The sequence below is a fragment of the Artemia sp. Qi Xiang Cuo genome, chromosome 5 (genome assembly GCF_049724085.1).
Source record: "Artemia sp. Qi Xiang Cuo chromosome 5, ASM4972408v1, whole genome shotgun sequence".
Taxonomy (NCBI): domain Eukaryota; kingdom Metazoa; phylum Arthropoda; class Branchiopoda; order Anostraca; family Artemiidae; genus Artemia; species Artemia sp. Qi Xiang Cuo.
The window spans coordinates 65,883,725-65,910,901 of record NC_142798.1 but is presented as its reverse complement, the minus strand read 5'-3'; the positions used below and the strand labels follow the sequence as shown (position 1 = coordinate 65,910,901).

At 35.2% G+C, this 27,177-nt stretch overlaps 1 protein-coding gene across 1 annotated transcript in view; it reads left to right on the top strand.

Annotated features, from left to right (window-relative positions):
• The first annotated feature begins 1,209 nt into the window (after positions 1-1,209).
• dos (daughter of sevenless) overlaps positions 1,210-27,177 on the top strand; it is a 68,564-nt gene continuing 42,596 nt past the window's right edge. The window contains exon 1 of the mRNA XM_089089862.1: positions 1,210-1,349. Within this exon, the coding sequence (XP_088945988.1) occupies positions 1,266-1,349 (84 nt within the window). The 5' untranslated portion in view covers positions 1,210-1,265. The remainder of the gene's footprint in view (positions 1,350-27,177) is intronic.

Here is a 27,177-nt window from a genome sequence, read left to right as displayed (position 1 = left end):
CTTTAATAGTGGGATTCGAAAAGTGTAGGTGGTTTACCCGCCTTTGAAAATGGCCCAGCTACAGGAGCTGTCGTCTTTTTATAATTTCTGGCATTGGGTACGGTTGTTTACAGCACTGACAGACCTCATTATTGGATACTGTTTCAGGGAATTATTGGACGCATAGAATATGACAATGCAGTTGTGATCAAATAGATTAGGTTTCTACTATTTTGAGCTCTGACAATTAACATCTCAGACCTAAATAGAAGAGTACGTTTGACGATCACCTCGTGGACTCTATTTTTGTAGTGAGACTCGTGCTTCAACACTTCCATAGTGAATTAGTAAGCTCAGAAAAACCGGCAAAACCTAGTCGAATACGCCTTTTAATTTTATTTTCTGACAACCCATTTGTATCGAAAATGGCTGCAAGGTATACGAATTCTCCCGCTTTCTGAATGCTGTTGTTGTCCATGGATATATAAAGGGGCTATGAAGATTGGCCGACATCACTTCAGTCTTTGTTGGATTAATTATTAATTCGAGAAGGGTAGAGCAATAGGCAATTTTGTTCATCACTATAATTTGGGCTGTCAGTGAATCATATATTGCGAGGGCAATATCATCAACATACTTAAGTCAGTAAGCTGAACATCTTTTCCAACCATCATCCTTTGTCTTTGATCATATCTCTTCATAATCAAATCAATTCCGTGATTGAAAAGGATGAAGGATATGGTATCGTCTTGCTTTACTTCTGAATCCACAGCAATATCAGGTTTTTCACAATAAGCCTTCACCCTTAACAGTGTACCCATGTAGTATGCTTTCAATCAATCTAAAATACGTGAGGAAATTCTATACTCTTCTAGGATGTACCAGAGAGCTTTTTACTTGACTGAATCAAAGACTACTATGAAGTCGACAAATATAAGGATCAGCAGCAAACCGCATCTAGAAAAGGCAAACCACTTTACTGCAAGAAAAGTTCTACGGGAATTCTTACAATTCTACTTGTCATCTATCTTTGAAGATATAAAGAATCTCTGAAGCTGTCTCTCAAAATATCTACAAATATATCCTAGCACTTTACTATTAATAAAAAATAAGTTGATCAATGGCGTTGTGTCGATTCGGCTTATTAGAGAGGCACCTACAAAACATGTTGGTGAGAGTTCTTTGTTCTCATGTATCATGTAGCTGAAGAAATTAAAGAATTTTTTCAGCAAAAGGAGTTAATCTAATAGCCTATGATATTTATGTATAGCTAACCCAATGAAAGAATGTTAGAAGACAGAGAGATTGTAAATGTTGTTTATCAAGGGTGGCTAGTAAAATCACCACCAATGAAGAGACTATGGCGAGCTGTGAGTTATGATCTGTTTTTCTTTTCATTACCTTAACAAATAGCCTAGGGTAGAGGAGATTGGAGCAGCAAAAAAGGGTAGTTTTGTGGTGGGTAAAATTCTTCTTTGGCCAATTTTTGCTTTCTTGGAAAGGGGTTAGGTTAGGAAAATGAAACTTTCAGGGATGGGTCTACTGGCTAAAGTGTGTCCTGGGAAGGTATTTTAAAGTACCTAGGCCTACCTCCACTCCTTCTCTCTCTAAAGGATCCTGACCTTCAAAGATCTGTGTTCTAAAAAATTTAAATCTTGTAAAATAGATTTTCTGCTTAAATGGAGGGTAAATAGGCTATTTACCAAATCATATTATTGACTTACAAATAAAGTGAATATACCATTTGATGCCTTTTTTATGCTGATTACAAATACAAATACCCCCTATATATGCCAATTCAGGGTATATATTTCTACATTAGGGGGGGGGGGTGGGTAAAGTTTAAACTTACCTCCCATTTACATCAGAAACAAAATTTGCCCCCCCCCCGAAGGTAGAAATATATACCCTGAATTGGCATATATAGGGGGGAAAGCTGAAATTCATTTCCAATAGAAATTATTATTATATTCATAATCAGCATAAAAAAAGGCATTGAGTGGTATATTCACTTTATGCATAAGTCAATAATATGATTTGGTAGATATTTACCTGACATTTAGCCCCCCTATATATGTCAGGTATTTGTTTAGCCTTGTGACACCTGATAAGGAGGCATGTTAAGAAAACAATTCTTACATTAAAATATGTATAATGATCCTAGTTCTTACATTATACAACAGGAGAACCTTTATCATCAAGTCTTTCCTCTAAAAATCCTTCTTTTTCCAGCTTAAAAGAAAATGTTTCCAAAACCTATACTGCTGAGATTGAATGTTTATGTCTTTTTAAATTGCTACCTAATAATTTGTTTTATATATAGCGTTCATGACGGTCTTTTTATTACTTTTTTTTTTAAAGAGCAGTGGCTAAGGGTAAAAATAAAAATATGAACACTTAAGACTGGCATGAATAATATCTATAAAACAACTTATTTGGTGGCAATTTATAGCGGCAATTTAAAAAGACTTAAGCATTGAACCTCAGCAGTGTCAGTTTTGGAAATTTTTTATTTTAAGCTAGAAAAAGAAGGATTTTTAGTGGAAAGACTTGATGATAAAGGTTCTCCCGTTGGATAATATAAGAACTAGGATCATTATACATATTTTAAAGTAAGAATTGTTTTCTTAACATGTCTCCTTATCAGGTGTCACAAGGCTAAGCAAATACCATGTCAATTTAGGATATATATATTTGCACATTCGGGGTTGGGGTTTAGGTTAGGGGGGGGGGGGGCTGAAATTCATTTCCAATAAAAATGGTTATTATATTTGTAATCAGCATAAAAAAGGCATCAAATGGTATATTCACTTTAGTTATTACTCAATAATATGATTTGGTAAATATTTACCAAATGGAGTATAACAAAATTGTTTTCAGCTTCACAACTTTGGTCAATCCCAATTTATAAGGTTTTAAAGATATGCAAATACATTTCCTAAATTTAAAAAAAAAACATTGATATGTCGTAAAATTCTATTCAAATAACAGGAATTACATTTTCAGAACTAAAGCCAAAGAAAAAGAAACTGAAAATTAAGGTAAAATGTTGTTTTGTCAAAATTTCAGTAGGTATAGACCTGCCATGTTGGCAAATTTCAAGACCCTCTAGAGAGAGAAGGAGTAGAGGTAGGTACTTCAAAAGGTAAATTTTTACCAAATCATATTATTGACTTACAAATAAAGTGAATATACCACTCAATGCCTTTTTTATGCTTTTTCCAAATATAATAATCATTTTGTTGGAAATGAATATTACCCCCACCCCTATATATACCAAGTCAAAGTATATATTTGCACATTAGGGGGGAGGGTGGAGGCCAATTTTATTTCTATTATAAATGGGAGGTAAGCTGAAATTTTACCCTAACCCCCTAATGTACAAATACATACCCTGAATTAGTATATAGGGGTGGGGGTAAAATTTATTTACAACAAAAACGATTATTATATTTGGAAATAGCATAAAAAAAAGGCACAGTGTGGTATATTCACTTTATTTGTAAGTCAATAATATGGTTTGGTAAAAATTTACCCTTCAAAATACCTTATTGGTACATACTTTGGTACTGTTCTATTAGCTGTAAAATCCACAAGATATTTTATAACAAAAATAATAAAAGAAACTAGTCAAGCAGGTTCTTTCAATAGAGAATTCCTATGGTGAGCATTGCAAACAGGGGTTTCTCACTCTGTTTACAATATTTAAACTAGTTTTTTGAGATTAAAGGGGGAAAAGGTACCTAGGTTAGGTAAGGTTTCATAGGCTATATAATTGCTATGCTTTACCCCCACACCCCTAATGTGCAAATATATAGCCAAAATTTGTTTCTAAACTATTATATTTTTATGCTATTTTGTTTTATTTCATTAGCATTAGTCAAACTTCACTTCTTATGTGTTTTGCAGCTAATAGAACAATACCCATACTTTAGCCTATAGACCCATCCCAGAAAGATTCATTTTACTAACCTAACTCCTTTCCAAGATAGCCAAAAGTAGCTAAAGTAGAATTTTACCTTTGTGGTGCATTTTTTAGGTCTTTTAGACTAATCTCTGGTATGTGCTTTGGACTTGTAATGTTGTGCTAAGATTAGGTTTAGCCTAATCTTCTAAACTTAGCTAGCAAAAATAATAGCCTACAAAATGTGGTGAATAGGCCTGTGCACCAAAATTTGGTTACTATGGAGGAGTTTAAGTTACTGACCTAGCTAAGAAATAGACATACCTTTATAGTCAAAATTGCATCCTAAATCTAAATATAACATTCATTTGCTTCAGAAATGAACTTTACCAACACCCCCACTTTAATGTGCTAATATATACTCTGAATTATGTATAGGCATAAAATTCTCGAAATCCAATTAATACTTTCTACAAAAACTAGAAAATTAATTGCATAGGCTATATACAATTCAGGGTATAGGGTAAAAAACCAGTATCCGATTGAGCAAAATTATGTAAAACTAAAACTCCTACATCATGTTACCAAAGAGGAATTGGGAAAAATTGTGCATATCAGAGAAAAACTAAAAATCTAACCTATGCATCATTATGGTTATTATCAAAATTGTTTAAGATCAAGCAGTTGAAATTATTAGTTTATTGACTTACCTACAAGGACCTCTTTTTTGGAAATACCAATTATTCTATTTTGATGTATATATCTTTTTATTCTTATAGTTTTATTCACATATTAACAGAAAGCTGACTTTCTTCTGATTTTAAAAATATAACTTTTATTGCTTGTTATTTATTCTTTAAATCACAAATATTAAATATGTTTTTTCTTTTAACTTGCTTGTCAAAACAGATACCACATCTTTAATTGATGCTGGCAAATTATTTGTGAAAATTTGTTCAAGAAGGCAGAGTTCTTGTTACTGCCCTCACATTGCATTATGCTATAGTAAAATAGGGGTGGTCCAAAAAGCCATTGCTATTTTTCCAGAATGCCAAAGAAAAGCAGTCTTCCCCAAAAAGAGGTCTTTTACCCTATATTAATTAAAAAACCTTTTTCCACAAAATAAGTTTTTCAAAGAAAAGTAAAGAACTCCATTAAACAAAAAATGAGCAAAAATAAAATCAAATAATCTACCAAGCCTTAAACTACCACAAATCAGCATTGATAAATAAATGAAACCCAAAACAAACAGAAATTACAATGAATAACCGAGTCAAACTCAAAACAAGCAGAAATTAACATAAGTTGGGCTTATGTTTGTCCTAATTGCTGGCAAGTGCAATTTAAGGTAAGGTAAAACCCGTATGCCTTCCCATGGCCAGAACATAATTTGCACTTTACTGAAAAAATATAAGTGTTTTTACTTTTTTAACTTTAAATAAATCAAATAATATTAACATTTTGATTACTAAATATCAGTATATGTATATTAAATTGACAATGCACATTCATTTGTATTTTTTTCAGTAATGTGCAAATTATGTTTTGGCCTTGGGAAGGCATAGGGGTTTTGAGCCCATCTTATGTTAATTTCTGCTTGTTTTGAGTTTGACTCAGTTATTTATTGTAATTTCTGTTTGTTTTGGGTTTTATTTAGTTTCATGCTTGGTAGATTATTTGATTTTATTTTTGCTCATTTTTTGTTTAATGGAGTTCTTTACTTTTCTTTGAAAAACTTATTTTGTGGAAAAAGTTTTTTTAATTAATATAGGGTAAAAGACCTCTTTTTGGGGAAGACTGCTTTTCTTTGGCATTCTGGAAAAATAGCAATGGCTTTTTGGACCACCCCTATTTTACTATAGCATAATGCAATGTGAGGGCAGTAACAAGAACTCTGCCTTCTTCAACAAATTTTCACAAATAATTTGTCAGCATCAATTAAAGATGTGGTATCTGTTTTGACAAGCAAGTTAAAAGAAAAAAAATATTTAATATTAGTGATTTAAAGAATAAATAACAAGCAATAAAAGTTATATTTTTAAAATCAGAAGAAAGTCAGCTTTCTGTTAATATGTGAATAAAACTATAAGAATAAAAGGATATATACATCAAAATAGAATAATCGGTATTTCCAAAAAAGAGGTCCTTGTAGGTAAGTCAATAAACTAATAATTTCAACTGCTTGATCTTAAACAATTTTGATAATAACCATAATGATGCATAGGTTAGATTTTTAGTTTTTCTCTGATATGCACAATTTTTCCCAATTCCTCTTTGGTAACATGATGTAGGAGTTTTAGTTTTACATAATTTTGCTCAATCGGATACTGGTTTTTTACCCTATACCCTGAATTGTATATAGCCTATGCAATTAATTTTCTAGTTTTTGTAGAAAGTATTAATTTGATTTGGAGAATTTTATGCCTATACATAATTCAGAGTATATATTAGCACATTAAAATGGGGGTGTTGGTAAAGTCCATTTCTGAAGCAAATGAATGTTATATTTAGCTGTTTCAGGATCCTTTAGAAAAAGTTTTTAGCCTTGTCAACACATCCCATAAACTTGTTGTACTCGACAACCACGTTTGGGCATGTAACTTGGGCAATAGATCCATCTTTCTCCTTCCTACCGATCTGTGTCACTTCTCTTCCTTTATGAATCGTTGAAAGAAGTTGTACACATCATTTGTCCTTTGAGTATACACAAAAGATTCCATCTGAACTCACAGCATAGTCCAAATCACCTCATCTCAGCTCTTTTTTGGCTTTGAGTTTGGGTAGACCTTTACGGTTTGCCCGAACTGCACCACAACAGTAGAGCTTGTTGTTCTTCCTTTTTTCCATGAGGTTTACTGAACTGAAGAAATTGTCAAAATAAATGTGATAATTTTTGCCTTCCAATCCCATGGTAAGATCTATAACTACTCGTTCTCCAAGTCCAAACTCTCTAGTGTCAGCTAACTTCCTGGTGTAGACCTGAAAATCACAAACGAAACCCTGCGTGTCTTCTCTGACCCAGATCTTGTAGCCTCGTTTCATGGGCTTCATAAGCATATAATGTTTGAAAGCAATGCGTCCTTTGAATTTGAGCATGCTTTTGTTGACGGCCTGCTCTTTGGTAGGCTTTTAAATCTTTCAAAAGCTTGAGCGTAGTTCTTCAATCAGAGGCCTGATCTTGTAGAGTTTGTCATAGTTGTCACTTCCTTTCCGAGGTAAGATCAAATTGTTATTGAGATGAACATGAGCAAGAAGCCAGCTGAAACGGCTTATATTCATCAGTCCAGAGATGTAATTATCTCTGAGTTCATCATGACTTGACCAGAAATCTCAATAAGATGGTACTGTCTGACGCCCATAAGCATACTTATTGCTAAAAAAAACTTTCATTTCATCTCAAGTAATTGGGGTGAACGAAACATCTTTCTGAGTAGCTTAGAAGTTTGTCTGAAATACGATGTGGTCAATCAGATCAAGAATTTAGAATTAAAAATAAAAATGTGCAATTTTATTTTAAGATTTTAGATGCTAGGCTCATTTTTGTGTAAATTGCACGAGTTTAATTTTTTTGTCGAGCGGCTTAATTGGTCAAAAGCTAAAACCACGCCAAAAAAAAAAAAAAAAACTTTTTAGCATATGCTGCAAGGTGGTCATTGGGGATGACCAGCCTCTCATGTCCAATATCTCCTTATTGTGCTTCATATCTGAAACTGTGGTGCTACTAACTTGTACTCTACTACACAAAGAACAAATTGACAGGAAAACAATATTAAAGATACTACTATTTCCAAGTATTTTAAACTTTCTTACTTTTTTATTAAAACACAGCTCGTGGTCCAATCTAAATACTAGGTGTAACCTTACTAGGCGTCAATTAAGCTGCCCATAAAATTTTGCCCGTCAGATAGCGCTGCTACGTATATGTTAGACCAGTGGTTCATTATTTTTACCACATACGGATCATCGTAAAAATTTATAAAAGGTGGTTTCACGTTGGAACCACTTTGTCGGAAAGGGTTAAATGGCATTATAGGTTAGAGATTTGTTGGGTCTAGGCGGATTTTGAGACATCACACTGCCGCAGCGCATTCCCTCCCACTTCTGGAGAAATCTTAAATGAACAATTGTGCTGTGACCTCTTTGCGCTTACTTAATTATTTTATAAATAAAAGGTTTTAATCAAACCATAGAGTAAAGAATTCTTTTTTCTATGATTAAACACTTTTAATACAAGTCTTGTATGATTAAACTATTTTCTTACAGTTAAATCATAGGCAGTGCAATAGCGCTGCCTAAGTAAAGAACAATGTTGGCACAATGTATTATTTATTATTTATTTATTTTTTTATTTATTTATTATGTTTGAACATAATACCCTCAGTTGTTCTTGGGATACTGCTGAGATGCCTTATTGGGAATTAGCATTAACACAGTGCATTTTGATTTAATCTTAAGGCAACATTTAGCTTTTAAACATAATGGGCAAATGGGAGGGGGATTAGTTGCCCTCCAATCGCTTTCGACTATTATAAGGGGCATCAGCCCTTTCTATTTTCAATCAAATGAGCCCTTTTCAAAGTTCCTACAACAACTCCTTCAATACAAAGTGCCCTGGTCTAAACAACAATAACAAAAAAAAAAAAAATACATTATACCCACATCAATCTTTAGTTTACTATAAAAATGTCAAGCCTTCCAATCACTTTCGACTATTAAAAAGGGCACTAGGCCTTCAACTTCCAATTGAATGAGCCCTTTTTGAAACGACAATGCTTTCTATAAACACCTTATATGCCCCCAGGGTATAAATACAACCCTTACCCTAAGGGCTGTTAGGAGGGTTGTCATTCTCGAAGACCTAATTTCCAGAACTTTCAACTATGTTAAACAAAATGGCTATCTCAAAATTTTGATTGGTTGTGTTTGGGAAATGGTGGGTGTGAGAGGGGCGTTAGTTGCTCTCCGTTCACTTTCAACTATTAAAAATGGCACTAGCCCTTTCAATTTCCAATCAAATGAGCCCTTTTGAAGTTTCTATGACAACACTTTCAATAAGAACCTTATATGCCCCCAGGGCATAACTTACAACCTTTGCCCTGAGGGGCAGGGGCGGGGGGTGTCATACTCAAAGACCTAATTTCCAGAACTTTCTACTATGTTGAACAAAATGGCTATCTGAAAATTTTGATTGGATGTGTTTGGAGAAATGGTGGGCATGAGAGGGGGGTTAGTTACCCTTCTATCACTTTCGACTATTAAAAAGGGCACTAGACTTCTCATATTCCAATTGAATGCATCCGTTTTGAAGTTTTACGGTAATTCTGACTATAAATAACTTATATGTCCCCAGGGCATAACTTACAACCTTTGCTCTGGGGGGTTTGTCATTCTTAGATACATAATTTTCCGAACTTTCAACTACATTGAACAGAATAGCCATCTCTAAAGTTTGATTGAATGTTTTTGGGGAAATGGTGGGCATAAGAGGGGGGTTGATTACTCTCCACTCACTTTCGACTATTAAAAAGGGCAATTTCAATTTTCAATCAAATGGCCCTTTTTGAAATTTCTACAACAGCTTTCTATATAAACCTTATATACCCCCAGGGCATAACTTACAATCCTTGCACTGAGGGCTCTGAGGGAGTTATCATCCTAAAAGACCTAATTTCCAGAACTTTCAACTATGTTGAACAAAACGGATATCTCAAAATTTTGATTGGATATGTTTTGAATGGTGGGCGTGAGAGGGGTGTTTGTCGCTCTCCAATCACTTTCAACTATTAAAAAAAGGCACTAGCCCTTTCAATTTCCAATCGAATGAGCCCTTTTGAAGTTTCTATGACAACGCTTTCTATAAGAACCTTATATGCCCCGGGGCATAACTTCCACCCATTGCCCGGAAGGGGGGTGGGGGGGGGAGTTGTCATCCGTAAAGACCTAATTTCCAAAACTTTCAACTACGTTGAATAAAATGGCTATCTAAAAATTTGATTGGATGTGTTTGGGGAAAGGTGGGCATGAGAGGGGGGTCAGTTGCCCTAAAATCACTTTTTACTGTTAAAAAGGGCACTAGCCCTTTGAATTTCCAATCAAATGAGCCCTTTTTCAAGTTTCTATAACAAAGATTTCAATAAAACCTTATATGCCCCCAGGTTATAACTTATAACCCTTGCCCTGAAGACTGTGGGGGGAGTGTCCTGCTCAAAGGTTTAATTTCCTGAACGTTAAACTGCGTGAAACAAAATGGCCATCTCAAAATTTTGATTGGATGTGTTTGGGGAAATGGTGGGAGTGGAAACTGTGTTAGTTGCCTTCCAATCACTTTTGACCATTAAAAAGGGCACTGGCCCTTTCAATTTCGAATCGAATGAACCCTTTTTGAAGTTACTACGACAATGCGTTCTATGAATACTTATATGCCCCCAGGGCATAACTTATAACCCTTGCCCTGAGAGCTGTGGGGGAGTGGCCTCGCCAAAAATATAATTTCTATCTGGAAATCAACTATGCTGAACAAAATGGCTATCTCAAAATTTTGATTGGATGTGTTTGAGGAAAAGGTGGGCATGAGAGGGGGCTTAGTTGCCCTCAAATCACTTTTGACTATTAAAGAGGGCACTAGACCTTTGAATTTCCATTCAAATGAGCCTTTTTTCAGGTTTCTACAACAAAGATTTCAATAAAAACTTATATTCCCCCAGGGTATATTTTATAACCCTTGCCCTGAAGACGGTGGGGGGAGTTTCCTGCTCAAAGGTATAATTTTCTGAACTTTAAACTGCGTGGGGGGGGGGGGGTTTGTCATCCTCAAAGAACTAATGTCCAGAAATTAAAACTACGTTGAACAAAATGACTATCTAAAAATTTTGATTGGATGTATTTGGGGAAAAGGTGGGCATGAGAGGGGGTTTAGTTGCCCTCCAATCTTTTTTTACTATTAAAAAGGGCTCTAATCCTTTCAATTTTCAGTTAATTGAGCCCTTTTTGGAGTTTCTATGACAACAGGATCTTCAATAACATTTTATGCACCTAGTGCATAACTTATAACCGTTGCTCTACGGGCTGTGGGGGGGGGGGGAGTTCGTCCTTCTAAAAGACCATAGTTTTAGAACATAAAACTATATTGAATAAAACGGCTATCTCAAAATTTTTATTAGATGTAGTCGGGGAAAAGGTGGGCGTGAGAGGGGGGTTAGTAGCACTCCAATCACTTTTGACTATTAAAAAGGGCACTAGCCCTTTGAATTTCCAATTGAATGAGCCTTTTTTGAAGTTTCTATGACAACACCTTCTATAAAAACCTTATATGCCCCCAGGGCATAACTTACAACCCTTGCCCTCAAGGCTGTGGGGGAGTGTCCTCCTCAAAAACATAATTTCTATTTGGAAATCAACTATGCTGAACAAAATGGCTATTTCAAAATTTTGATTGGATGTGTTTTGGGAAATGGTGGGCATGGAAGAGGTGTTAGTTGCCTTCCAACCACTTTTGACTATTAAAAAGGGCACAAGCCACTCCAGTTTACAATTGAATGAACCCTTTTTGAAGTTTCTACAACAACTTTTTGGTACGAAGTGCCCTGCTCTAAAGGAAAAAAGTAATAGATGATACATTGTGCCAACAACATTCTTATATACCCCCAGGGCATAACTTAAAATCCTTGCCCTGAGGGTTGTGGGGGAGTATCCACCTCAAAAACATATTTACTATCTGGGAATCAACTATGCTGAACAAAATGGCTATCTCAAAATTTTGATTGGGTATGCTTGGGGGAAGGGGGGGGGGGCTAGTTGCCCTCCAATCACTTTCAACTATTAAAAAGGGCACTATCCACTCATGGGCATAGGCAGCACGTTGTCAAGAGGGGGGGCAGTCGATCATGTGATGGAGGGGCTTTTATCAACTGCTTTTCCAACCATCTGCTTTTTCAGCCATATCTAATGTAAATTTGAAGGTCTAGGGGGGGCAGCGGCCCCCCCACCCTACGCCCATGTAGCCACACCAATTTCCAATCAAATGAGCCCTTTTTGAAGTTTTTAATTTTTGAAAAAATGAGGTATTTCATTTTTGTAACCACACAAAGAAGCTATCAGTACTAGTTAAGTTTTTAAAAGTGGTTAAAAACATATCACTATTTTATAAATAAGTTGTTCAAGAGTAATATATTCCAAAAATACTTATTTATAACAATTCAAACCTCATTTATTAGGCAACTCAAATATAAACCTTTTTCCTATCATTTCAAGTTTTTCAAATGCCATTGACAAAAATAGCACTGAATTTTGCAATTTGAAACTTTGCTGTCAACAATTCAGGGTATATTCCAATGAAAAGAACATGAAAATTGGAACTTGGAATGTTACAACATTAAAAAATGGCTATTGTATTGACATTTTGACTGACGAATTCAGACAATTCAAACTGGATTTATTAGGAATTTCAGAAACTCATATCCCAGGGGTAGGAAGCGTGAGATTAGGTGATATAGAATTTGTTTACTCAGGCAGGAAGGATGGGGTACATAGACAGGGAGTAGGACTCATGATGAATAAGGAAAGTAGTAAGTCTTCTTTAGGCTGGAAAGGTATTAATAATAGAATAATAATTGCTCATTTTATAACTAGAAAGTTCAGGGTATCAGTTATAGTAGTATACACCCCTGTAGAACTGACTGACGGAGATACTAGTGACTCAGATGAATTTTACTTACAGTTAGAGGAGCAAATAGACAGGGTCCCTGGTAGAAATATTATGTTATTACTGGGAGATTTTAACGCCCAGGTTGGTAGAAATAGGGATAGATGGTATCCCAGCCTAAGTAAATTTGGTGTAAGAAAAGAACACAGTAATGGATACAGACTTTTACAATTTTGTAGGTATAACAATCTAGTTATAACCAATACGGTGTTTGGTCATAAAAAGGCTCATAAGTTAACATGGTATTCACGTGATGGTAAGACAGCAATCCTTATGGATTACGTTATTGTAAACTGAAGACTGGCAGGATCATTACAAGATACTAGGGTATATTGAAGTGCTGTTATTGATGATAAAAGTAAAGATCAGCATCTAGTAGTGTCTAGGGTTAATTTAAAGCTGAAATTTCGGAAGGGTAACTACCTCCCGGGAAGTTATGATGTTGGTAGACTCCAGGATTTGAGAGAAACTTTCCAAGAACAATTGAATACTAAACTTGAGAGTTTATAATTTGGAAGATGGTTGGAATAATTTTAGAAAAATAATTTGTGAAGTTGCTGAAGGTGTATTAGGGAAGAAAGCTAGAACTGCAGCTAAGAATATTAGTGAAACAGCTTTGTGTTTAATAAAAAGGAGAAAGGACTTGTACAAGAATTATCTGAGTGATAGATTGTATGAAAACAAAAGAAATGTAAAGAAAGTGGAGAAAGCATTAAAATATGAACTAAGGAGGTGTGAAGTGGAGGCCATGGATAAAATTGCTGAGGATCTGGAAGATGCAGCTAGATGACATAATAGTAAAATATTGTACTGGCACGTTAACAAATTGAGAGGGAGGAGTCAATCCGGACTTGGCCCAGTTAAAGATAGGAATGGGGTCACAATTAGCAATAAGAAAAAAACAACAGAGGGATGGGCAAAAATTTTGAGAATTTGCTTAACCAAGATAGAGTTGCAGAAAAAAATATAGGAGAAAATGAAAAAGTTTGTGATACCTTGGATGTGAGGGAAGATTGGTTTTGTGAGGAGGAATTATTAACAGTACTAACAGAACTAAAAACTAAGAATGCTCCTGGTGGTGATAGGGTGGTAAATGAGTTTCTTAAATATGGTGACGCAGAGGTTAGAAATAAGTTATTGAAGATTATGAATATGATTTTTGAACAAGGGGAAGTACCTAACGATTTTAGGAAAACATTAATTAAGCCCCTTTATGAGAAAGGTGATAAAAGTGAATGTGGTAATTATCAAGGCATTAGTCTGGTCTCTGTAGGTAGTAAATTACTTAGTAATATGATACGTTTTAGACTGAGAGATGCTGTAGACAAAGTTTTAAGAGAATAACAGTGCGGTTTTAGAAAAGGTGGAGGATGTGTTGACCAAATTTTCACTCTTAGGCTAATAATTGAGAAGTGCCTGAGTTTTCAAACACCTTTGGTCCTTAGTTTTATAGATTATGAGGAAGCGTTCAATTTTGATGATAGAAGAACTTTAGCAAAGGTTTTATCTTTGTATGGTATATCAGACTAATACATTAAAGTGATTAGTGCTATGTACCAGAATAACACTGCTGCGGTTAAGGTAGGAAATGAGTTTTGCAGCTGGTTTTGTGTTAAATCAGGAGTTCAGCAGGGTTGTGTTCTATCCCCCTTTGTATGGATTATTTTGATGGACTTTGTTTTAAGGAGCACAGGAAAGGCAATGGGAGACCACAGAATCAAATGGGGAGGAAAAAGATATACCAGATAAATACATTAAAGTGATTAGTGCTATGTACAAGAATAACACTGCTGCGGTTAAGGTAGGAAATGAGGTTAGCAGCTGTTTTTGTATTAAATCAGGAGTTAAACAGGGTTGCCCCTTTATATGGATTATTTTGATGGACTTTGTCTTAAGGAGCACAGGAAAGGCAATGGGGAGGAAAAAGCCTCCCGGACTTGGATTATGCTGATGATTTAAGCATACTAGATGAAAGTGTGAGCAAAATGAATGAAGTTTTGGAGGTTTTGCGAGCTCAGGGTGCTGGAATTGGTTTGAAAATTAATGTTAGGAAGACTAAGTCACTAAGGCTAGGAATAAGTGAAGATGAAAAGGTAACGTTGGGTAATGAAAAGATTGATCAGGTGGGCATCTTCACTTACCTTGGTATTATTATTAGTAAAGAGGGTGGGAGCAGTGAAGATGTTAAATATAGAATAGCCAAGGCTCAGGGTGTTTTTCCACAGTTAAAAAAAGTCTGGAAGAATAGGAAGATAAGTCTGCAAACCAAAATTAGAATATTAGAAGCTACAGTTATGACAGTGGTCAAATATGGCTCTGAAGCATGCATGCTCTGAAAAGCAGATGAAGATTTGCTAGATGTTTTCCAGAGAAATTGCTTAAGGATTGTTCTGGGTACCCGGCTGACTGACTGTATTTCAAACAATAGGCTATACGAAAAATGTGGTTCAATACCGCTCTCTAGGGCTATAATGAAAGAAAGGTTGAGGTGGCTAGGGCACGTTGTGCAGATGAAGGAGGACAGGTTGCCAAAGATTGTTCTTTTCTGCCAACCATCTAGGGCTAAACGGAAAGCAGGTCGTCCCCGTCTGGGGTGGGAGGACGTCATAAAGAAAGATTTAAAGGAAATGTGAACTTCGTGGGAGGGTTCAAAAAGGGAGGCTCTGAATAGATTGGGATGGAGGAGGATCGTGCGTAGCTGTGTTGGCCTCAGGCGGCTTGGTGCTGCGGTGAGTTGTTAGGAGTAGTAGCAGTAGGGTATATATTTGCACATTAGGGGGGAGGGGGGAGTAAATTTCATGGTAACTTTGCAGTGGGCCATATAATTTAGCTAGGATGAAAGTGAAAACATCATTTGATGCTATGTTCTTTCATAATTCTTATAAAATACCTTTGTGGCCCCTTTTAGGCAGTTATCAAATTATGAAAGAGCATAAAAAAGTCATCAAATGACATTTCACTTTCATCTTAGCTAAATTATAGTGCCACCTAGAAATTTACCCTATGTTAACCTTCTTCTGATTTCTAAGTCTTAGAAATTTGCTTACTTGACAGGTCTATACCTATGAGAACTTTGACAAAACAACATCATACCTTAATTTTCAATTTCTTTTTCTCTGATCTTAGTTCTGAAACTGCAATACCTGTTAATTGAATAGAATTTTAGGCCCTGTCAATGTTTTTTTTTTCTAAATTTAGGAAATGTATTTGCAGATCCTTGAAACCTCTTAAATTGGATGGAGCAAAGTTGTGAAGATGAACTTTGGGTACTTGTATCAGTGGCGTAACCAGGATTTTATTTCGGAGAAGGGGGGGCCGTCAGTCTACCTTTTTATAGCAGTCATGTGAGCAAGAAAATTATCTATTGTAGTGCAAGATTTCAGGTGGCGGGTATGGGGGGGGGGGGGTAGCTAGGTAAAGAAATGAAAAGTACACACTTGTCATGAGCATTTCTAGTTGTAGACTTTTTTTGTTTGAGAATGGATGACAAAATTTTGCCAACAAACTCAGAATTATAAAAAAAAGTTAGAAGCAGTGAGAGTTTCTATTTTGGGCGAGTAGATGTTGAGTAGATGTAAAATATAAAAAAAGAAGTGCATTATTCCTTATATTTGCCTATGGGGGCCTTGTTTTAGAGAACCAAATAAATGAAAATAATATTATATCAAAGACAATTGCCCAGAATTTGGTTTTGGAGGGGTGGGGGCCTCAGTCTACCTAATATAGCAGCCATGAAAGCAAGAAATGTATTGATATTAACATTGTCTACAGAGGATGAAGCACAATTAAAGTTTAAAAAACAGAATCAACTGCACTTAGAGAAACGAGCAACGAAAGACGACCTAACCTCTCACAGTAACAGCCACCGGTTTTTTTGGCCGCAAATCGATCAAAAACTTGGTCAGCATCGACCTGGATATTGTGGTTCAGGGTCATGTGAGCTAGTCCGTTCAGACGCTCCTCGCCCGTTGAGCTCTGCAGATAGGTTTTGAATCGCTTAAGAGAGCTAAAGCTCCTCTCAGCAGAAGCGATAGTCACTGGTAATGTCTGAAAAATCATCAAAAGCCTTTGAATGCATGGGAAAAATTTTGCATCACATGACACAAGAGTCGAAGTAACAGTTGATGGTTTCTCAGACATTCCGAGTCACTTCTGTTTCCAAAGGACTAACTCACATTCGAGCGCACGTCTACCCCGTGAAATCCCTTGTAAACAGCAACAGCGCTCACAAATTCATTGATATTTAATGACTCGCTGTTAGCTGGCAAAAGCCTTCCGATTTTGAAAGATGCCTCCTGATAGCGCAAAGATCTTTGATCAAGTTCTTCAATAAGTGAAGCAAAGTAAGGTTCGAACAATGACTCGCGATAAAAAACCTTGATGGACTCATTATTTTTGATGGACTTTCGGCGGATAGACCTTGGAACAGCCGGAGCCACATTTAACTCTTGTGCAAGCTCGTAGGCTTTCTGAAAAATTGTTTCAAAATTATTTTGTTTTGACTGTAGTAAAGTATCAGAGCATAGCTTAATATGCCAACAGCACTCAACTAAGCCTAAATCTTTGGCTTGCAGCGCCTTAGAGACAGAGAGCATTATGGCACTTACAAACTCTAGCATAGCCATTGTGAACATAAAACTAAATTCGGTTGCTGCTGAAACCAATGCATTTGCTTTTGAAATAACTTCTGTATCGCACCGTATGCTACCAACTATTTCCTCAAGTACGGAAATAATCACACGATACAAAGACATAAAAACTAAACTGCAATCATGAAGCTCCACCCATCTCGTTTCGCACTACTTCATAAGCTTCCTCACAGGACTATCGGGACAAATGACAGCGACCGCTTCTACAAACATATTTGTTCTTTTTGGTGAAGATGATAAAAATGATATAATCTGCTGTATGGTAGCAAAGATTGACCTAACAAGTCCTACCCTACTAGTTTTATATAAAGCCAAATTTAAGCTGTGCGATGCACAGTGGGTGTAGATCACATGCAGATATTTTTTCCTAATTTCTACCTGTGCACCAGAATAGCAGCCTGACATGTTGCTGGCCCCATCAAAACCAACCCCCACAAATTTCTCCATTTTTAAGCCAAATGCAATGCATTGGCCAATGATTTGTTCTGCTACTGCAGAGCCAATGAGATTTCCACAAACATAAAACCCAAGAAACCGCTCTTCAAGTAAAGCACGAGTTTCATATTAGTATCTGACTACAAGAACTAATTAGGCTTGTCAGCATGTATATCAATAACTGTACAACAAACCTGAAGAATCCTTTGATGCTATATGCTGATGACTGCAAGCTCCTAGGACTGGCCCAGAACGACCTAAATCTGTCAACTATGCAAGAAGATCTGGACAGACTATGTAGATGGTCATTGGATTGGTGTCTACAGTTCAATGCCTTAAAATGTAAAGTTCTACCTCGTGGACGGAATAATCCAAAACTTGCATATCACATAGGAGACACCCAGCTTGAGGCAGTCAGTGAGGAGAAGGACCTGGGGGTTATTGTTGACAATGAGCTGAAGTTTCACTGCCACACACGAGCTCAAGTTGCAAAAGCAAACCAAGCCCTTGGCCTCATAAAGCAAACATTTACCACCAGGAAGTGATTACAAAACTGTACAAAGCCATGGTCCGTCCTCACCTGGAATTTGGCATTACCCTAGCCTCTCTGTACTATAAGATGGATGTGAAAGTACTTGAGAGTGTCCAAAGAAGAGCAACTAAGCTTATCTCTGCACTCCAAGACAAATCTTACAAGGAACGTCTCACCTTACTCAAACTCCCTACCTTAGTATACGGTAGGAAAAGAGGAGACGTAATAACAACTCGTAAGTTGCTAGAAAATGACCTATTAAGTCATGTCTTTTCCCCGTCCTTCTCAACTACCAAAAGAGGACACACCAAGAAGCTGCAGGCCCCCCATTGCATCAACCAAGAGCGCCAACAGTTCTTCTCAGTCCGTTCCGTCCCACTCTGGAACAGCCTATCCAAAGCCACCGTCCAATCTAAAACTCTAGATGCCTTCAAGAAAGGAGTTGATCAGGACTCGGCCAACGCTGAATGGAGGCTGAACTGGAATGTCAAATCATAACCTTGAAATACCAACAGCAAGATTTCTACATGAGGCTCAAAACCACCTTATATCGCTGAACATACGATTTAATGTAATTTAAGGTAATTTTCTTTCTTACCTCTCATGTGACCTTTCAGTTTGCTTAGCTTACACTGGAATTATAGCAGCATTTGAAACTTTGAATGAACTATCGCCTCTTAGTCTGATTCCTTATCGCAATTCATTTATTGCAGAGACGCTAGTGCTTATAGTTGTGGGGGTTAAATAGTGAGAAAAATTTCTTGACATCTTGTTTGATTACAGGAGGCGATTGCACGTTTGATGATAAAATAATGATACAAGCTTGCTGGAGAAATGGATAGCCATTTAACAAGAAATGAAAAAAAGAACGGTGTTGCAAATAACTTAAAAGCGTGAATATTTCGGAACTTACTATATTGGCACTTAAAAAAAATGAAGAAAAGAATTTTTTTTTTTTAGGGGGGGGGGCGGGCCGCTCCGCCCCCCCCCCTGGATACGCTGCTGACTTGTATGATATATTGAACACAGCAAGTACCCATGTTAATAAAACAATTCTTGCTGCATAATATGCAGAATAATCATAGTTAACACACTTTGCATACAGTCTTGCTATACTTTACCCCCAACCACCCCTAATGTGCAAATATATAGCCCAAAATACATATTTCCAATGCATTGTAACTTGTTTTTCCAGTTTTTGTTGCATCACAGTTGATTCAATTTACAGGTACACATGTTGAAACAACTGAGATGTATAGATGGGAAATATATAATTTGGGTCATATATTTGCATATGAAGGGGGTTGGGGGTGAAATATAATGAGCCTGTATACAAAAAGTGTTAACTATGATTATTCTGCATATTATGATGTAAGAATTGTTTTATTAACATGGGTATTTATGTGATATAGTTTTGGTTGATATATCATACACGTACCAAACTTTGTGAAGTTGTGAGCTTTTTGTACTTCATTTAAGCAGAAAATCTACGTTTACAAAGTTTAAGTTTCGTAATGCAAATATTTTTTATGGTCATCAAAAGTCAGTGACCTCTAGAGGGAGAAGAAGTAGAGGTAGGTACTTTCATCCCCAGGTACTTTCCCTGGGAATGTCTTCCCAGGATATTCTTTAGTCTATCAACCTATCCCTGAAAGTTTTATTTTCCTAACCCAATCACTTTCCAAGATAGCAAAAAGTAGTTTGTCTAGGATTTTACTGAAATATTTTTCACTTGCATATTCCAATGTAAGCAAATGTTATATCAAACAGTTTGTGGTAGCAATCTGTAAGTAAGGAGCAACCCGGCTCAATAGTAACTGAAACTCTAAAAAACGGAATTTGATACCAATAGATACATCAAAACAATTAGATTTTAATGCTGATTTCAAATATACAAGTTTCATATAAGTTTCATTAAATGAAAAAAAAACAATTTTTTTTTAACTGAAATTAAGGAGAACATTAAAACTTAAAATGAACAGAAATTATTCCGTATATGAAAGGGGCTGTCCCCTCCTCAACGTCTCCCTCTTTACGCTAAAGTTTGACTCCTTCTCACAACTTTATTTTTTTTAAACAATAAAAAACTTTAGTGTAAAGAGCAAGACGTTGAGCAGGGGACAGCCCCTTTCATATACGGAATAATTTTTGTTTGTTTTAAGTTTTAATGTTTCTCCTTACTTTCAGTTAAAAAAACTTGTTTTTTTTTAGTTAATCACTTTCATAGCACAAAGATTTTTGAAGGTCATCAAAGGTCACTGTCCTCTTGAGGGAGAAGTAATAGAGGTAGGTACTTAAAAATACCTTCCCAGGACCTACTTTAGTCTTAAATTAGGTATCCTTTTCTCAGACGAAACTGCCTTGTTATAACAAGCAAGTAACTATTTAAATGGGGATAAATCCATTTATTTAGAAAGTGAAAACAGTTACAACATTCTAAATATTTTGATCACATATACAGAAACCGTCATCAGTAGAAATACTACAGTATTAAAATTGAAACTAACATATTTATACAAACAAAATAATTAACTATTGGGTCATTCACAAAATAATGAACTTACAGTTCATTATTCATAATTTTTTATCTTTGGAGATAATTCACTAATTTTTTATCTTTGGACAGAATTCAATGCCAAAGTTCATTCAAAGTCTTGATGTAAATGTTCTTCTTTAATCTTGCCTAAATGTAAAATAAATCTCTAATGAAGGTGGCAAACTCTTCTCTGTCTTTTAATTGCAAACAAAATATTGAGTTTATAGTTATATGCTTGGTTGGTCTCATATACTACTACTACTAACAACTCACTGCAGCACTAAGTTGCCTGAGGCCAACACAGCAACGCACGCTTCTCCTCCATCTCAATCTATTCCAAGCCTCCCTTTTTACACCCTCCCACAAATTTCCCATTTCCTTTAAATCTTTCTTTATGATGTCCTCCCACCCCAGACAAGGGCAATCTGCTTTCTGTTTAGCCCTAGATGGTTGGCTGAAAAGAACAATCTTCAGCAATCTGTCATACTTCATCTGCACAATGTGCCCTAGCCACCTCAACTTTTCTTTCATTATAGCCCTAAAGAGCGGCATTGAACCATACTTTTTGTACAGCCTATTGTTTGAAATACAGTCAGTCAGCTGGGTACCCAGAACAATCCTTAAGCAATTTCTCTGGAAAACATCTAGCAAATCTTTACCTGTTTTTCGGGACGCCCATGCCTCAAAACCATATTTGATTACTGTCATCCCTGCAGCTTCTAATATTCTAATCATAGTTTCCAGACTTGTCTTCCTATCTTTCCAAACTTTTTTTTAACTGTGAAAAAACACCCTGAGCCTTGGCTATTCTACTTTTAACATCTTCACTGCTCCCACCATCTTTACTAATAATACTGCCAAGGTGAGTGAAGCTGCCCACTTGATCAATCTTGCCATTACCCAACATCACCTTTTCGTCTTCACTTATTCCTAGCCTTAGTGACTTAGTCTTCTTAACATTAATTTTCAAACGTGTCCTAGCACCCTGAACTCACAAAACCTCTAAAAGTTCATTCATTTTGCTCACACTTTCCACTAGGATGCTTAAATCATCAGCATAATCTAAGTCCAGGAGGCTTTTTCCTCCCCATTGCCTTTCCTGTGCTCCTTAAGACAAAGTCTATCAAAATAAACAATATAAAGGGGCAACCCTGTTTAACTCCTGATTTAATACAAAAACAGCTGCTAAACTCATTTCCTACCTTAACCGCAGCAGTGTTATTCTTGTACATAGCACTAATCACTTTAATGTATTTATGTGGTATATCATATAAGGATAAAACCTTTACTAAAGCTCTTCTATCAACAGAATCGAACCTTTGCTCATAATCTATAAAACTGAGGACCAAAGGTGTTTGACAACTCAGGCACTTCTCAATTATTAGCCTAAGAGTGAAAATTTGGTTGATGATCCTCTACTTTTCTAAAATGGCACTGTTCTTCTCTTAAAACTTTGTCTACAGCATTAGCACACTCACTTTTATCACCTTTCTTATAAAGTGGTTTAATTAAGGTTTTCCTAAAATTGTTAGATACTTCCCCTTTTTCAAAAATCATATTCACAATCTTCAGTAACTTATAACTAACCTCAGAGCCACCATATTTAAGAAACTCATTTACCACCCTATCAGCACGCGGAACCTTATTATTTTTTAATCCTTTTAGTACTGTTACTAATTCTTCCTCACAAAACAAATCTTCCTTCACATCCAAGGTATCACAAACTTTTTCATTTTCCTCTATATCTTTTCCTGCAACTCTATCTTGGTTTAGCAAATTCTCAAAATGTTCTGCCCATCTCTCTTTAATTCTTTCCTTATTGCTAGTTGTGGCACTATTCCTATATTTAACTGGGCCAAGTCTAGATTGACTACTCCCTCTCAATTTATTAACATGTCAGCACAATATTTTACTATTATGCTGTCTAGCATTTTTGATGTAACACCTTAAATTAGGTATCCTTTTCTCAGACCACACTGCTTTTCTATGACAAACAAATAAAAGTTCAAATGGGGATCGATCCATTTATTTAGACAATGAGAACAGGTACACAAGTCTAGATATTTCAATCACATATACAGCAACCATCATTAGTAGAAATACTACAGTATTAAAATTGAAACTAACATATTTATACAAAAAAAAAATTAACTTTTAGGAGTTCACGCAATAATAAACTTTTGGGTTATTCACTTGATTTTTTTCTTTGGAGAGAGTTCAATGACAAAGTTCATTCAAAGTCTTGATGTAAATTTTCTTCTTTAATCTTGCCTAAATGTAAAGTAGATTTCCAATGCAGGTAGCAAAGTCTTCTGTGTCTTCTAATTGCAAACAAAATGGTGAGTTTATAGTTGTATAGCCTACTTGGTTGGTCTCATTTCCCATATATACAACATATTTTCAATATAACACCTTAAATTAGGTATCCTTTTCTCAAATCACCTTCCTTTCTATGACAAACAAATAGATGTTCAAATGGAGATAAATCTGTTTGTTTAGACAGTGAAAACAGGTACAAAAGTCTAGATATTTTGATCACATATATAGTGATCATCATCAGTGGAAATACTGAAGTATTAAAATTGAAAATAACATATTAATATAAACAAAATAATGAACTTTCAGATTATTCATTAGATTTTTTTTTTTTTAGAGATAGTTCAATGGCAAAGTTCATTCAAAGCCTTGATGTGTATTTTCTTCTTTAATCTTGCCTAAATGTAAAATAGATTTTCTGTGAAGGTGGCAAGGTCTTCTGTGTCTTCTAATTGATAACAAAATGTTGAGTTTTTACAATGTGTTTTTGACATAACACCTTAAATTAGGTATACTTTTCTCAGACCACACTGCCTTTCTATGACAAACAAATAAACGTTCAAATGGGGATAAATCCGTTTATTTAGGGGATAAATCCGTTTATTTAGGGGATAAATCCTAACATACTAATACAAACAAAATAATGAGCTTTCAGGTTATTCATTAGATTTTTTTCTTCAGAAAGAGTTCAATGACAAAGTTCATTCAGAGCTTTGAGGTAAATTTTCTTCTTTAATCTTGCCTAAATGTAAAATAAATTTTCATCAAAGGTGGCAAAATCTTCTGTGTCTTCCAAGTGCAAACAAAATGTTGAGTTTATAGTTTTTTATCTGGTTGGTCTTGTTTCCATATTTATACAATGTATTTTTGACATAACACCTTAAATTAGGTATACTTTTCTCAGACCACACTGTATTTCTATGACAAGCAAATAAACGTTCAAATGGGAATAAATTCGTTTATTTAGACAGAGAAAACGGGTACAAAAGTCAAGATATTTCTATCACATATGCAGCAGCCCTCATCAGTAGAAATACTATTGTATTATGAAACTAACATTTATACAAACAAAATAATTAACTTTTGGGTCATTCACAAAATAATGAACTTTCAGGTTATTTACTAGATTTTTTCTGGAGAGAGTTCATTCAAAGTCTTGATGTAAATTTTGTTCTTAAAAAAAAATATTTTGTTTGTATAAACATATATAATTTGGGCTGTGAAAATCTATAACATATGTGCAGGAAATAACCAAAAAGAACATTATCTTTAATTTAGAAGTATAATTCATCTGTTAAAATAAAAAATCATGTATTTCTTCAAAGATTTCAATCTTAGCCAGAATGTAAGGTATCACAACCTGTTTCCATGGGTGAGAACAGTCTTGGAGCTCTGTAATTCAAATGCTCTTTGAGGTCCCAAATGTAGTGTTTTAATTTACTATTCCCATTATCAAAGAGTGCTATTACAGCTTAGAATTAGTAATAATAACCCAGTTATGAGAAGAAGGCTGAATTTTGTTCAACCCTTTTTAGGCAACATAATTAGATCTTTTCTAAAGAAAGAAGTCAAATAGAATATATATAAAATTTGTTCCAAGTTTAGAATCAGATTTGATATTTTTACTTTCAATCTTTATTACTTTGGCAGAATGCAAGTAATGGAACAGTATTTACAGAGAGGTTTACTAGGATATTACCCCTTCCATCTATTGTAAGTTATTGTTCAGGCAAAATGATTTACCCGAGTTTTGTCTAAGTTTTAAGAGAAATTTCTAACAGATTGGGTAAAAACTGAAGTTATGCCCTGTATAGTATAGAAAATAGGCCTACTTCCACCTGCCATTACTTAGCAAGTCCCCTTGATGTCATACATAAAAAGTCTTGAACCACCAAATATCTAGCTTAACCTTATTTTAAGTTGACTTTGAGAAAGCTTTCAATCTAAGTAATAATAATGTGGTGATTGGTAAAATTTTAAAAGAAGTTAATAATGATAATTTTCATTTAAGAATTCTTGCCTCCCTTCTGTCAAACTTTTACTAATGTGTCAAATACCAAAGTACTTTGAACCAAAGGCCATCTCCCCGGGGGGGGGGGTACAGGGCTTGAACAATCCTCCCCCCAATATTTTTGCTCAACTTGTTAAAACATAACAAAAATGCATTAAACAAATGTTTGATACATTTTTTTAAAGTTTTTTTTTTGTGATTCCCAGTTGAGTTTTTCTGCAACATAAAGGCTAAAAAGAATAAATCCTCAGTTCTCACTATAAATTTATTGTATATTATTTCATCCACACCACCCTCTCCACCCTCCTCCCTGAGGTTTTTATGTGCTCAACTTCTTGGTATTTCCTTGTCATCTAATCTTGAATAGGATATTCAAATTGACTACATTAGAAAAAAAGTTTAACCTATCTCTTATTTCACTTCAGCTTCTTTCAAAGTTCAAATCTTCAATAAATCATAGTCTCTGTATTTATATATGTGCAGCTTTTATTGGAAGATGCTTGTTCTGTTTGGCATTACGACCTTATTGAATGAGATAAACACAAAATTAAACCAATTCAAAAGAAAGCTAAAAGGGTTATGCTCCCTTTGCTCTTGTATTATTTTAATATATCAACAAAAGACAACAATTCTACTTTCATTCCATAGTTAAGATTCAGTTCTATTCATCTACAGAATTACATTTTTGAAATTTAGTGTATGTTTTTTTTTCAAAACATTTTAAATATTAGTTGAAGATTATAAGCAAGTTTAAATCCTTTTCCCAAAAAATTTCTACGTTATATCTTTATTCTGGATAGATCTGAGAATATTAAATCCAATGGTATAAGTGTTTTGTCCTTTTGATGCAAATTACAACTGATGCCATGTCACAAATTTTCTTGTTACAGAGGGGAAATATACCTTATAGTTATATTTGAAGTACAGTAGTTTAGACTCACCTTTCAAGAAGGAAGGTTTAATCAGCCTGCATAATAAAAGCCGTGGCATCTGCTTTGACCAAACAGCTTAAATTAATTCTAAAATCAAGGAATTATTTAAATATCCCATCAAGAGTCCTAGGAAGAAAGACCAAAAGCTCTCTGTAATTACTCCAGTACAGTCTAAAAAGACAAATATAATAGGCCAAACTTATACTTAAAGATCTAGAATTTCTAAAGCAAAATATATATCTTTGACAAAATAGTCTAAATGATGATGTAAGTGGGTCGTGGACGTTGCCTTAAGATGTAGATCAATTTGGTCAAGTTCACAAAACAGCAGGGAAGAAAACTGGAAAATGAGATTCAACAATATATCAATCAAATGTACCAATCACTTGGTTGAGAAAATATCCAGGACTTAATCTGTCTACATGAGTTTGTGTCTACATAAAGTCGATTTTTTATGTCTGCCCTTGTGTAAGCTGTTTGGTTAAAGCCAAAGAGCTTGAATTAATTCTAAGGTCAATGAATTATCTCACCATCCCATCATGAGTCATCATCCTAAGGAGAAAGGCCAAAAGCTCCCTGTAGTTACTGCAGTTCAGTTCAAAACAGAAAAGTATAATAGGATTGCTATACGATCTTTGTTTCTGATGTTAATATTTAACTCTGTTTTGAATTGTGGAACTACATTTTAGATTTTTTTACCCATTTTAATTCCATGCTCTCTTATTCTTAGTTTGATTTTTATCTTTTGTTACTTGTTGTGTGTGGTGTTTTCAATTTTTTATTTAATGCGTTTTATGTATTTGAAAATGAACTTTCACATTATGCATTAAGTTTGTTGTATAGAGAAGAGAAGTTGTCCTCTGAAAGGAGAAGTTGCTTGTCCTAACCCCTAGCACTCTACCACTTTAACTGCACCTGTCCTTGGTGTGCTAGCCCACCTGTTACAAACCTTGTAGGAAAGGGCTACTATGCGCTGTGATCCTTAACCACATTGCTTTGATTCGGGTATTCTATAAAGCAATTAATGCTCATGTTACATGTTATGTACACCCTTTACTTGAACACGCATGCCCAGTTTGAAGACCACAAGTGCATAGCATCGACTACCTCAATGACAAAATTGAAACAGTGCAAAAAAGAACCTTAAAATTCATCCTAGGAACCAAGTATGTCATTTAAAAA